A 14,876-nucleotide genomic window follows, 5' to 3' on the forward strand; every position below is an offset into this window, starting at 1 on the left:
ACGGTGGCTACTGCAGTTGAATTTTCCTATTGGCCGTTGTAGGTCATCGTGACGTAGGATGGCACTTCCAACGGCTCACTATCCGCGCCCCTGGCACGAGCTCACCACGCCCTCAGAAATGTTTTCCCCAATCACATGATGAGAACGGCTTCACTCCAGTATGAACTCTCATGTAACATGAAGTAGAAACATTATGAATGAAACTTACTTGACACTTGCTTTAACATTGTAATGAAGAAAATGCGGTTAAATAATGCAGATGTCAGTACACGTCAGGCTTTTCTTGCGATATTATTGCCGCCCGTCATGTGTACAGAAGATCATTTTCATACATGAGACGCACTTTCAAACCCTGACACGCAAGGTGGGGGAGAATGGCCGCTCTGTTGCAAAGCTACTGGCGTCACTCCAGTCATTCTCCATCTTTGCAACTTGCGAGTCTTACAGCTGTTAAATAATCGGTCACTGCGGGTCTCAGGTGCACGCCCTCCGCTCAGTCCCGCCCTCGGTTCATCCCCTCTGTCTCCGCTTTTCCAGCATTTTTCAAATATTTCCAGTGGGTGGAGTTAAGCGCTGAGCTGGGGTTTAGTTACCCTTTAAACTCTGGGACCATTTTTGGGATTTCCGCCTGGATTTGGCCTACCCAAATTGAAAAGCTTCCCATACCCACATACAGTGGTCTAAATACACAATTTTGGTGTAATTTTAAAGAAAACCTTTTGAAATTTCATAAACCACTGCTAAAAGTGATAAACATGTAAGTATATGTTGTCTGAGCTGTAATAACCCCCCCCCCCCCAACCCCCCAAAAAGAGGCGTTTTTTGATTTTTTTGGTTATAAATTCAGTTTTGAAAGTGTGTAACTCAGGCCCTGCTCTAGCACCCTGCAGACAGTTTTGGCTGTTTCCACTAGATTCCAGAAAATAGTGGAAAAAATAATTTTGTCTGTATCATGTTGTATGAAAGATTTATACAAATGGATCTGAAGGGAGGGCCGGCCAGAGTTAAACACTTTCAAAAAAATCTAAAAGCGTCTCATTTTTGGGGGGGTTATTAAAGCTCAGACAACATATACTTACATGTTTATCACTTTTAGGAGTGGTTTATGTAACTTCAAAGGGTTTCCTGTAAAATGACACCAACATTTTTAATTTAGACCACTGTATGTGGGTATGGGAAGCTTTTAAATTTGGGTAGGCCAAATCCAGGCAGAAATGGTACCAGAGTAATTTAGTGTAAATAAGTTACTTTGTGTAAAACAAATGCCAAAGTGATGCATATCTCCAGAAAGTAGACTCTAAGCTTTCAAATGGTACCACATATGAGGTCAGAGCTCCTCCACAGACATTTAAAATTTAAAATATATACATGATGTACAGGGTCCGCAGAGTATAAGTGGGAACTTATATTACATAAAAAAATTTATTAATTAATTTAAATTGAACTGTATCCAACATTTTGCACAAGATCCTTTTTCTGCATTACGTTCCCCATTACCAAACAATTGCAAACAAAATCTTACAACATTCTTTAAAATTCTGAAAGTCAAAAAAAAAAAATCTAAATTTTTACACAAATTGCACTGTTGGCTGTATTTGTCAAGTTGATATGTATAACAGAATCACACCAACCAAGACAAAAATTGCTATATTTATATAAAATGAATAGAAACTAAACTTTCATATAATATTTAGTTTGGCCTTTAAGGCTATATAAACATTTCACACCCTATACCCTATTCATGAAAAGTGCCAAACGCACTGGTCTGGGAGCAGCTTTCCCAAAAACAAACCTAAGCTCATGACAAATTACTGAACAAGGTCCAGTATTTAGGGGCAACTGCTATCTTGCCATTAAAAGACTCATATGTCAACATTAAAGCTCGCGCAGAATTATTCAAACCGCAGAAAATGTTGATTCAAAGAGCAGATCAACAAAAGGCCAGCAGATTGCCACAAATTACTTGTACAAATGGGCACAATGAATGCAAATTGCCTCCCTCCAACCAGTTCCCATGGGACACCCTGGGTGAAAATAATGAGCAGCACATGGATTGGAGTCTGAGTTTTATGGTCCCCCGTTCTATCGAGTGGAGACATTAGTACTGACATACGGCCGTTAGTCTGAAAGCCAATGAACAGACACGCTCTCAGGAATGGAAAATAACATCGGAGGCCTTGAGGTGTGTGTGCGTGTGTGCATCAAGTGTACACGTGGGCATTGACATACTTTGGCACCAGTAAACAGTCAGGCATGCTTGCAAAGATGGCAGGAACTGATGTTGTTAATGTAGGTAGGATTAATAGTGGCCGCCGTAGTGACCTCTGTGTTTTCTTGGAGAGGAAATTTCCACCGGGAGGGGAAACATACACAGGAACAATAACTACATGATTATGAAGAAAAAATGGAACATAAAAGAAAATATATCACATACAAAATTTTTATCTCCAAGTGCTGACCGCCTACTGACTGCATACTCAAACAAACACAGGCTCTGTTCCCATACACATTAGAAGTGCTCCCTGACTATTTTCAAATCCAAATGAAAACCATTTCCTTGGCTTTTGACCTGTTGAAGAGAGAGTTTAAAGGTAGTTCTTAGATTCCAGTGATCTTTGTTTTTTTTTATTGCTGTTGTCAATATTTTAATTAGTATCATTGTTATTATTATCTTAGATTTTAAAGCACATTGGTGAACTTGTATTATTTTCACAAGAGTGAATAATACTGCCATTTTAACTATATAAACAATTTGCAAATATAACATAACAAACAAAAGAGCTCATGTAATATTTAGTTTGACCATCTGAGGTTTACAGTCAATATCTTCACACCATTTGATAAAAATAAAATAAAATAAAGCTATAATTTAATGTTTATTGCTAGACAATAATATAAAAACAATTTATAAAAAAATTAACAAAACAATATAAAAATGTGATAATGTTTATTGCTAGACAATAACCTAATAAGAAAAAAATATATATATTATGTTCCATTTTCCCTTATATTCTAATACCTGGCTGTGTTTAACTATATAAATATAACAATTTATAAAAAAATAAAAAATAAATAAAAGAAAATATATATATTTTTTAATTTGATTATTTAGTGTTTATTGCTGGACAATTACATAACCAGAAAATCTTTTTTTTTATGTTCCATTTGATTCCTTCTCTTCCAATACCTTGCGGTGTTAACTATCTAAATATAACAATTCATAAATAAAAATTTAACAGAAGATAAATAAATAAAATAAAACAAAATAATAAAACTCTGGTATTTTTAATAGAGCTGCACGATTCTGGATAAATTGAGGCCCCGTCCACACGGAGATGCGTTTAGCTGTATACGTAAAATTTTTGTACCGTATCAGCGTTTCGTCCACACGGATCCAACGTTTTGGGAGCCTGAAACCCCGAACGGGAAAGACTAGAAAGGGATACAACGTCCCGAACGGGAAAGACTAGAAAGGGATACAACTACGGGTACTGGGCATCCGCACATCAATATTGCGTCATTTAATTACTGTATTTGCAGTATTGTAAGGGTAGGTTTAGGGTGTAAGCGTTAATAAAACATCTGGTAAGTAGCAAATTTATTCATTGTTATTTTATTGTGAGATTTTGCCTCACTTCCTACCATTGCTGTACCCCTTCTAGCCACAACTCTTCTTCTCCGTTTTTAGTGTATTTCTGTGGCAGAATTACAGCGCCACACACTGGCCTGGCATGTATACTACATCGTTTTGAGTAGGTTTCAGTGGTTTCGTGTGTACGCAGATATTTCTTGAGATGAGGGGGGAAAAAAAATGGATAGGGAAAGCTCTGGCTTCATGTGGATGGGGCCTGAGAATCACGATTTTTTTGTGTAAAATGGAGGTTGTGATTCTCCCACGATACTGAAGAAAAAAAAACATCAGACAACTAAACAAAATAACAAACTAGAGGTTCTGACAAAATCATCTGCTTTAGTCTATTTAAAATATATGTTAATTTGGAAAAAAAATTTTTTTGAATGGAGTCAAAGACTCATTCACCATGACTTGTTACGTTATTGGATGAATCAGCATTTGCGAATATTTTCAATGATTCTTTGACAAACACTTTTTTAAACACTCACTTGTCACCACCTTCTGGCATAACGATAAGCAATACAATACATACAAGTGTCAAAATACTTTTCCAAAAGACAATTGACTCTGATTTTGATCAATTCCGTGTTTATACCCAAACTATAAACTTTTATCCCCCGATATTTAAATGTTTGTGTTACACATAAATAATGATAATGTGTTTGTTTGTGAAGCTGCTTCATATGGCAGTTGCTCTCTCTGGATCAGCAGCAGCGCCAACACAGATTTGAACGTTGCAGTGTTATGATCGTGCTTTCAAAGATTAACCAAAGTCTCGTTTTAAACAGTTTAAAAAGTTTTCATGTTCCATTTTTTCTTCTGTTCCAATACCTGGCTATGCTGTTAGCATTTTAACTATAAACAATATAAATAAAATTCAATATAAAAAAAACAGCTTGTATAATATTCAGTTTGACCTTCTGAGGTTCATAATCCATATTTTCTCACTATTTGTTGAAAATAAAATTCAATTTGTTTATTTTATGTGTATTGCTATAATAAACAATAACATATACTTTTATTTTCCAATGATTATACACAAAATTATATTTAATTAAATACAGGAAAGTATTAAAATCATTTAGTTTAATGTTATTTACAAAAAACTTTTTTTAGCTTAGCAACATGCTGATACCAAACTACTGGAATGAAATATTATCCTAATATTGTAATAACTTTATCTTGTGATCATTACGAGCACAGGTTGTCATTGCTGCAGAACACCTTCGTTGTGTTAGCTTAACTGAATACATGAAGTTAACTAACCACATGATGCTATATTATGCCATATGGACATTGCTTGGACAAACTCATCTCTGACTGATGACAGAATATTTCCTAATTTAACAGTGAAACGGGCATTTTCTGTAAAGCTGTTTTGAAATAATATGTATTGTGAAAAGTGCTAAACAAATAAACTTGAATTGAATACTGAATAAATGTTCACTCTGCACTATAGTATGATGTACAAGATTGCCGCCTATGTAGAATGTTTCCAAATCAATCACTTTTGAAGTTCAGTAGAAGCTGTCTATGTAGGCAACTCACTAGGTTTTAGCTATTATTAATAACCTACGTGATAAGCAGACTGAATTACGCTCTGCAATCATGTGACCTGGATCAGACGGTTGTGGTAAAGGGGTGTGTATCCAGATGTGTGTGTCCTCTAACAACACATCTCTCCACACCATCAGTTTAACTGCTCAATTACAGTATCTTCTTACATCGTTACCCATAATCCACTGCTCTGTGGCGGCCCATCCCGTCCTTTCTGTCAAAGCCAACTGGACGTGTTCTTCAAATCCCATTTATTCATCTCAGGGAATCAGATGGTGATGAAAGCATGATAGAACAGCTGACACTTATGGCTTTCTGCTGCAGAGAGGTCATTGTTAACAGCAGGTGTCCTCTGCATCAACCAAATCACCAGATAAACAACTCTATATAAATTACGGCGGGAAGTGAAGACAGACAGAGTGGCCTGAGAGAGGCCTTTATTTATATCAACTAGGGCTGGGTAAAACAAAAAGGAGATTTCTCAAAATTAATCGATTTCATTTTTATGAACCAATATTGATTATTAAATCCCAAGAATCGATATTTTGGTCTATGCTGTTTTCGGTTGATGAATGAACAAAACTTTGAAGCGTGCTACTGTTTAAGTTCAAATTCTATACATTTTATTACTAAATTCAAAGAATCAATACTGTTTAAGCGCTCCTTAATGTGACACTACAGATGTTGCCGCCTAAGATCAAGCAAAGTGTGCATTACTGATCATCTCTTCTGTTTTACTACTAGTTACAGCACAAAATAAAGATGAATGAACATCAGAAGGTATGTTGAAAGATACAGTAGATCGCACCGAAATCCATATCATGCCTCATGTAATCGATCAATCAGTGTAATAACTTTATTATTATGAAAACTTCCTTTTGTGTAATTTAAGTGTCTGTATACAAATCAGTTAATTTTAACCTTCATTATTATAGTAATGTAGTACCAAATGACTCTCTGTATAGTTGTACAGCAATAGTTGAGATTTTTTTTCCTTGAGAAAAGTTGTCATGTACTGTACCTGATATATACAGTATATCCTAATTAATCAATATCAAATTGAATTGAAATCGGAATTGAACTGAATCGAATCATAAGTAGGGATGGGATTCGAGAAAAGCGCTTTGCTTGGCTTAAAAAAATTAATTGGCTGCACTGCACAGGTCACAGGACTTCGGATATCCACAGGAAATCAACAATGTCCCCAAAGAAGTGTGTTTTTGGTTGTCAGGGCAAGACAACCCTGTTCAGCTTCCCAAAGAAGCCAGCGTTAAGGGGACAGTGGATGGAGTTTGTTTATTCCTTGCATTTCTGCGTTGATTTTTTATAAACAAGGCCCAGTTTATCTCCGGATTTGCAGATCATTTAATGCTGAAAGATGTATCGGTCCCAACGATAAAGGTTAACGGTCATGCGTTGGAACCGCTGGCGGTGAGTAAAACTGCTTCAAATGTCTGTGTGTTGTTGGCTATCGGACGCTCTCAACGCATTTGCTGTGCACACTCGTGACTCTTTAGCTCCGCCCACACGATAAGCCTCCAGCCTCTCGGTTTTATTCGGAAAGACTCGGTACAGCTTGTCTTTCATAAATATGATAAAACTAAAGACTTTTCGGTGATTAAAGACTCAAGATTGACAGAAACTGTGTGTGATACCCCCCTTTAACAATATTTGTAATGTATAGCCTATATTTTATCAATAAAGTGCAGTGATATTTTACATTTGATTACAGTTTGATTATTGTATTAATTTGTGCAATTGCTCAATTGTTTATTCGTTCTTTTTTTAATTACCGAGTGTTGAAATTTATATTAGTTTTTTTTTTCCTTTTTTTTTTTTTGCTATGGTATTTTTAAACCATAGGCAAAAGTTTGTAGCCTGTTGATTTTTGTTCATGGTATTCAGCTACAATGAAATGTTTTGCAAGAATAGCCTAATAATAAATGTGAATGATACCTAACATTTTTGTTTTTTTTTACCCTATTGGAATCTAAATTAGGAATCGATAAAAATTCATAATTTAAGCAGAATCAGAATTGGAATTGTTAAAGTTCAAACAATACCAAACCCTAATCGTAAGCTTGTCGGAAAAAATTCACTAGACCACTCATCGCAGAGGTAGAAATCTATAGACAGCTCTATAAAGAACATTTTAGTACAATAGACTGACAGGAGGCCTGTTTTTCAGTAGATTGCCTGTTGTAAATGACCCAGCACAGCATAAATCCCATAGAAGGGGCCCAGCATCCTGAAAGCCTGTTGACTTTACACATCATTTCTGTCCAATTAGTCGAATCTTTCACCAAAACCACATGGATAAGAGCTATTAAGCATGGGATATGCACACATCAAACATGTTCACTTTTTCACAGAGGGAAGTATTTTGTTAATTTGAAGCGTCTAAATTGAGGCTGCATTGGAGATTGAGGCAACTTGTATATTATACATTATACTTGTATTTTATAATATATTATTAATATGTATGTATTATAATTTATAAAACAATATATTGGATGCACAATTTAATTTCCTATTTTTTTCTCATTGTGAAATCATCCTTTACCTTTGACAGGGCACTGCAGGGTGAGGTTGGCACCTAAACGGACACTGATAAAACCGCCAACCACCACCTTCAAACTGGTACTCTTCAGATCTGACGTGTTTTGATGTGAGGCAGCGATCGTGGGAGTTTCTGTTTGAAACAATAAAACACCAACAGCTCACACTGCATATAAAACAGTCATTATAGAAACAGTCATTAGAGAGCAACAGTGTGCAATGTCTCACCAGCCAACAGAACATGTGTTGTCTCTGAATCGGAGCCCAACTCGTTGGTGGCGGTGCACCTGTAGGTGCCCACATCACTGGCGCCAGGGCTGGAAATGTGTACTTCTCCACCGCTGTCCCACGAAACCCTTTGGAGGGCAAGAGAGATGCGTTCAGTCAACTGCAAACTTCAGGGAATACTGTCAAAACCACTTAAAGGGAAGATTTCAAGGTTTCTCTGTGGTATGCAGGGAAAGAGACCAGAGGCCTTTTCTTTTTAAATAGATGTCAGTGGAAGACAGGCTTCATTATGCTGAATAAACTGCTTTTGTGGAAAAACATATAAAGTTCCCCTATTATCCAATATTAGAATAAAGGTTCCTAATTTAGTTTTGGAGTCTCCTACAAGTTTACATGCATCCAAGGTGAAAAATAATTTTCTCATAACCAACATTGCAGCATCATCTCTTTTCTCTGTGTCTGAAACAGCTCGATTGAGGATTTGGTCCCGCTAAACCCCTTCTCTCTGAGAGACTACTCTTCTCTGATTGGTCAGATGGCCAAGTCTGTTTGTGATTAATCTACTGCTTACAGCACGTGTCAGAAACAAAACGTCCATGAATTTTGCCTCTGAATCTTGCTCAGCACTTGATACACGGTGAAATGAACAGTACCGATGGTTTACCGTATCAACTCAAGCCCGAGTCCTCCTCCTTTGGAAGTGAATTCAAATGGATTTGTAGCATATTCCATGCCTCAGCTAAAACTACATTGTTTGAGGGCGGGTCAAAGTAGATGCTGTTCGTAGAAGATCATCTGAAGATCTGGCATTATGCAAATGTGTTGCAAATCTACGTAACCGTAAACCAACTCGTTTCAGCAGTTCAGAATTGATTCTTTGAGACATTGAGCCCTATTTTAACAATCTAAGTGCATGGTCAAAAGCACACAGCGCAAGTGCACTTAGGGCGTGTCCGAATCCACCTTTGCTAATGTAACAATGGGAAAAAAGGGTTGTGGTCTAAAAGGGCTGTACCTAGTCTCTTAATGAGTCATGGGTGTGTTTTGGGCATAATATGCAATAAACCAATCAGAGTCTCATCTCCCTTTCCCTTTAAAAGCCAGTTGTGCTTGCACCATGGTGGATTCCCTTTTTACATGCCGGAATATAGACACCCTAAACCTGACGAGTCAGTTTAAATACATGTGTGTATTGCCACGATTGGTTAAATAAGTAGCCAATTTCATTTGTCATTACTGCAAATAGGTCATTCTGATACATGCAATGACTATCCATTATGACATGTAGACATTTTTATCTTTATGTACACAATATTAATCTTTTACATTGTAATCCTTTTATTTTTTATATTTGGCATGTTTGTGTGCTGCTGTGCATCCCTGTGTGTAATAAGCAGAGTGTACGCACGTTGTGCACCCACCTATAGGCGCATATTACTAACGCACCCTTTAAATAATACAAAAAATACTGTGCTATTTACTTTAGACCAGGTTTTTGTTGGTCAATGGCGCAGCCGTTTTCAGTTGCCTCAAAATAGCATTGCAACAACAATGCGCCTGAACATACTTCGTTTTCAGACCAGCACGACCATGGGCAAACAGATGGGCGCAAATGCCAGCACGACCATGGGCAAACAGATGGGCGCAAATGCATTTGCTACTAAACAACGTGGCGCAGGACATGAAAATGATAACTGTGTCGGGCTTAAACTAGCAGGAAACACTTGCGTCGCACCTGGTGCCACATTACGCCGAGTGTATGATAGGGCCCAATAACTTTATTTGTTGAGCACTTTAATCTTTAAAACTTTGTAGACCCTTTACATTCATAAACAACTGTATTACACACTACATTAAAGGTAATATTCGAAAAAGCATAATAGGGGCATTTTAATGAATCAACAACTTATCGGCTAATCTTCAACAGGTTTTGATTTAGCTATTTTTAGAGTTTACAGAATTTACACAGAAAAAAAAATGCTGTTTTATAAGAGAAGTCATGGAAAATTTTGCCACAGGTAGGATTCAGCTTCACATTTGGCAAATCATTTCTAAGGTATCCGCAAACAGTGTGATTTGTACAACTGATGTCAAGGCTGTAATGTGATATATAGTCACACATGCTTCAACTTGACTGTAACGCTTTCTCCAATGGTAGAGCCGCGGAACCAGTTATCTCTCAGCAATAAGACCATCTCTGATACAGTTTTTCTCACATTTCCCCTACCCATGTATGTAGCATTACAAATGAGAAACTCACTTAAACCGGGTAGCATCTGGGTTAAAACAACAACTGTCATATATAATATATATATATATATATACATACAACAAAAGTGAAACCATAGGAGCTCAATGCACCACTCTGTGCCCTTTTAATGAAAACACACAGCCCGATTGTGTCTTAATCATCAGCCAAACCATCGGATCAGGTCGAGATCTGGTTCAATCTCTTATTTCCTGTATATCAATCACAAGCTTCCCTCGGGCTCTGCCACTCTTCTGTTTCTGGTTCGCTCTTCACGGGATCTCCTACAGCAATCAGGAATCCCAGAAGAGTCAATCAGAGTGAGTGTGATGAACCCTCAGAGGTGTTTATATACCTGATTAAAGTGTTTATTGTGCAGACGCCGTTGCGCGGCTCAGGGAGTTCATCTGACACTTGCGAAGTCTAGTGGGCCTCCAGTGCAAAAAAATTTAAAATTCTTAGACTGATCCTATAACAGAATAACACCGAAGAAGGTATCAGCTTAATATCTGGCTGTGTTTTCAAAACTAGAAAGAAAAGCAAAGCTGAATTTTCAGCATCATTACTTCAATCTTCAGTGCAACACGATCCTTCAGAAATCATTCTATGCTGATTTGAACATTTCTCATTATCAATGTAGAAACCAGTTGTGCTGCTTCATATTTTCAGGATTCTTTATGAAACGGACGTTCAAAAGAACAGCATTTATATGAAATAGAAATCCAAATGTCTTTAACGTCATTTCTGGTCAATTTAATGCTTCCTTGCTGAATAAAAGTATTATTTCTTCCAAAAAAGACTTACTGACCCAATACACACACACACACACAGATTTCATTAAGGATGCTGCCTTATAAGCCTGTTGCCTATGCATACAGAACACAGCATGGAAGCTCTCTATGTTTTGGAACAGAGACAGAGTGATTAAGGAAGTCAGAATCTGTTAGAAGCCTCCAGGGTGTAGCGAGCTCTCCATTTGCTCCCACCCAAACCCACAAAGGGACGCCGGCACAAAATGTGCATTGTATCCCATCCAGCACACATCTCATGAAAGCCCACTCACATTCAGACCCACTAATAAAAACACACCAGCTGAGTCATGTCTGAAGTATCAAACTCATAGAAAAGATATCATCTAAAGTGTGATGGCACGTCTGGACCGACTCACAGGCACAAATGTGTGCGGAAAATCAACTTCGGGACAATGGCAGCATTGTTTCACAATCACAAACATTATCCTACACTTCACTTGCATGCCACATTTAATGAAAAAAAATAATGATTACAAGACGTCTTTGGAAAAATTTGAGCAGAAAATAATAAGAACTTGCATGCAGATCATTTCAGATAATTGCTTTTTTTTTTCTTGTTTTACACAAACTTAATATGAATGTTTCTTACCGAACTTAATTTAAGACATATTGCCTAAAATCTTTGAGGCTCAAGTAAATATATCTTGTTTAACTACATATTTTTAATGGAAAACAAGGCAAGAACACTGATTTAAAAGAAGAAACAGGAAGATGGGGCAGAACCAGTGTTGGTATTGTTAAAAATAAAGATAAAACTGTAAGCTGAAATAAAATAAATATTAGATGAGAACAAAAAAAAAGCTTAAACAAAAATGAGAAAAGCTTAACTGAAATAGCAAGTAACCGAAATAAATAAGTTGAGGTACTAAAATTAGCCTACTAAAACTAAAACATAAAGACTGTTGGTATCGATATGCTCTGCCCAGTGTTATTTTAGTATTATTCACATACTATTACCATATTTATTAAAATATTGAGTTATATTAGATTTTTATATTTTACATTGTAATTAAGTTTTAGTAATTTTTTATGTGCTTTTGACATTTAAGAAAAAAAAGTATTTCTACTTGACTTTAATTTATTTCAGTTTTATTTTGCACTTGCTAGAATGTTCTGGGTGGTTTATTTACTATTCCCAAGTCAAAGGAATCCGGCACAAAAAAAAGTAAAGGGATTACTCTTAAAGTCCCCATGTAGTCAATCATTGTATCCCTTAAAACTCATCTAAGTCCCCATGTAGTCAATCATTGTATCCCTTAAAACTCATCTAAAAAAAAAAAAAAAATCTTCATGCCTTAAAATAGCCTGAATGTAACTCTACACCCTTGCTTCATTTAGTACTATAGCCTAAGCGGCCCCATGAATATGCAAATTATCCCCACCTCCACTCACTCACACCAGCTCAGAGATCCACTCGGTCGGGTCAACTTTACTGTAGTAAACACTGCACAATGGTATCGATCTTTACAACGTCGGACACATAATGGTAATTAATATGATTAGCCTTTTGCTTGTCTATGTTATCAAACAGCTAATGTGTTGCTAATGTTACACAAACCATGTTCCCATTCGTCATCTCAGAGTCAGAGCTGCCTTCTAAATATCAGCATCCTTAGAAACACTTTGAACAACTTAGAACGTCAGTGGAGAAAGACGTAGTTCATCATAACATCATAATTCACCCGCTATATTGCTAAATGTACCCGATTTTTCATATCAACAGAAAAATATAAAGGGATAACCTGGCTTCTCTTGAGACTCCCCTGCTTCGCACATAGTTAATGATATGCTATAATCCGCCTTGGTTACAAGGTAGTTTGTGACGTCAGAAACACCAGGAATTTCAAACCGTGTTTTTGAGATTGTCTTTGTGAGTTGTCTTAGTTTTAAGGAGAAAATACTCAGCAATGGTGTTATGACGTTGCACATGGTTTGTCTTAACCCTCTGGTGCTCTTTGCATTGGTTGTCTTCCCGGTCATAAGTGACCGGACACCTAAAAATGAAACTTACTCCACCCCAGTAAAACCAATGCAATTTATTTTTCTTCAATAATATTTTTTCTTTTTAATTTTGTATTTTGAGATGATTTGATGGTATTTTTTTTATATTTATGCAATAATTATGGTCTATTTTTGCCATTGAAAATTATAAAAAATTACAAAAATAAAATAAAATAATTATTGCAGCAATTTCAGGTTAAAATAGAGACTAGGCCTTCAAAATATTTTTTTTTGAAGGCAGATTAGCCCCCTCTTTTGGAATTATTTAAAGGGTTGGTAAACCACAATTTCACTTTTCTAACTTTAGCTAGTGTGTAATGTTGCTGTTTGAGCATAAACAACATCTGCAAAGTTACAACGTTCAAAGTTTAAAGCAAAGGGAGATATTTGCTTTTAAAGAAATCAATTTCTAAGGACTACAGCAAACGGCCGGTAGGGACTACTAGACATTCTTCCAGGGTTGCTGACATCACCAGCCCCAATATTTACATAAACCCCTCCTCCGAGAATATTAAATAAGGGGGGGCGAGGCCATTTTGTTTCGCCTCGGGAAGCTTTGTTGTGGTTAGTAGGCTGGAGTGTTGTTGCCGCAATGCCGATGAAACGCTGTTATTTTCATCCGGATTGCAGGTCCACTTTGTTCAGCCTTTCTAGGGACGGGGGTGCGTTTAACATACAACATGTTATATGCATGTGTGTTTGAGACAGCGGGGAACAGGTCGCATTTGCAGCAGATATATGCTGCCCATCATAAATCAAAGCACGAGACAGACAGGGGTCGGAGGAGAAGACCGGAAAATGTGACATAATGGACAATATGCGTCTGTATTTGCAATACACGAGCCGCGGTTCAGCTGCGCGGGACAAACACTGCCAGTGTGTGGATGTACGACAGGCGCGCGTGGCTCCCGCTGCACATTTCACGGAGGAAAGCTTCCACAATCTTCGCGAGTTCAATGAAGGATTCGCACAACGGCTTGTCCTGAAAGATGGATTTAAAAACAGAAGCTGTTTACGGGCCACAATCTGTAAATATGATTTATTTTTCATCGATGTGTTTTCCTGTAATAGTTTGTATTGTTAATTGTACGTTGTAGCAAGGAAGTACACAGATGACAACGCTGTTCTGCAAACCAGTTTGTTAAATGCTTATTCAAACTTAACGTTATCCGACAAACACCTACGTTACAAACTTTTTTTTAAATCTCAACAGCGAACTTGGAATTAGTGTAAATTATTCTTTGATTAGAGCTTTTATGTATTGTTTATCTACAGGCATGCTAAACATGGTTCCGTGTTTGATTTGGCTACTAGTAAAGCCAATGTTTAGTGTTCGTTTTGGGTTACGTTAATAGTTCTTGCGACAGATATTTGGCTATAATCGTTCTAAAAATACAAAAGTAACGGTGACATTCAGTAACGATCACTATAGATTCGCAGTATTTACTCTTGAGGACTGAACAGGTTCTGCTCGATCATCTTCACTAAAATTGTCTGGGTCTGATTCGGGCTCAGATTGGTGTGGTTTTATTGACGCCATTGTTTCTAATACTACCCAAAGCACAGTCTACCGGTAAAGGGAAGGAGCGTGACGTTTCCGACAAACGTGCACTAGGCGGTTAGCGAACCACAACACACTGGGCCAGCTAACCAATCTGAACCCATTGCGTAATTTTGAGGGACCGGCTTCATACAACCCGGAAACCATCAGACTGTTTTTACAAGGATGGACAGAGCAGTGTAGAATAAAGTTAAAATGTATGAAAAATAATGCAATTTTTTAAAAACGAAGCATGAACACGTTACAGTGCACCCCACAAACACAATCAAGCCTTCG

The 14,876-nt window shown here is 37.1% G+C and overlaps 1 protein-coding gene across 1 annotated transcript in view; it reads right to left on the reverse strand.

Annotated features, from left to right (window-relative positions):
* Nucleotides 1–14,876, reverse strand: part of adamtsl3 (ADAMTS-like 3) — a 211,021-nt gene that overhangs the window by 23,098 nt on the left and 173,047 nt on the right. The window contains exons 22-23 of the mRNA XM_079802035.1: nt 7,979–8,106; nt 7,755–7,883 (exon numbers count right to left, since the gene is read on the reverse strand). Of these exons, the coding sequence (XP_079658161.1) occupies nt 7,755–7,883; nt 7,979–8,106 (257 nt within the window). The remainder of the gene's footprint in view (nt 1–7,754; nt 7,884–7,978; nt 8,107–14,876) is intronic.

Source organism: Gobio gobio, assembly GCF_949357685.1.
Source record: "Gobio gobio genome assembly, chromosome: 2".
NCBI lineage: Eukaryota > Metazoa > Chordata > Actinopteri > Cypriniformes > Gobionidae > Gobio > Gobio gobio.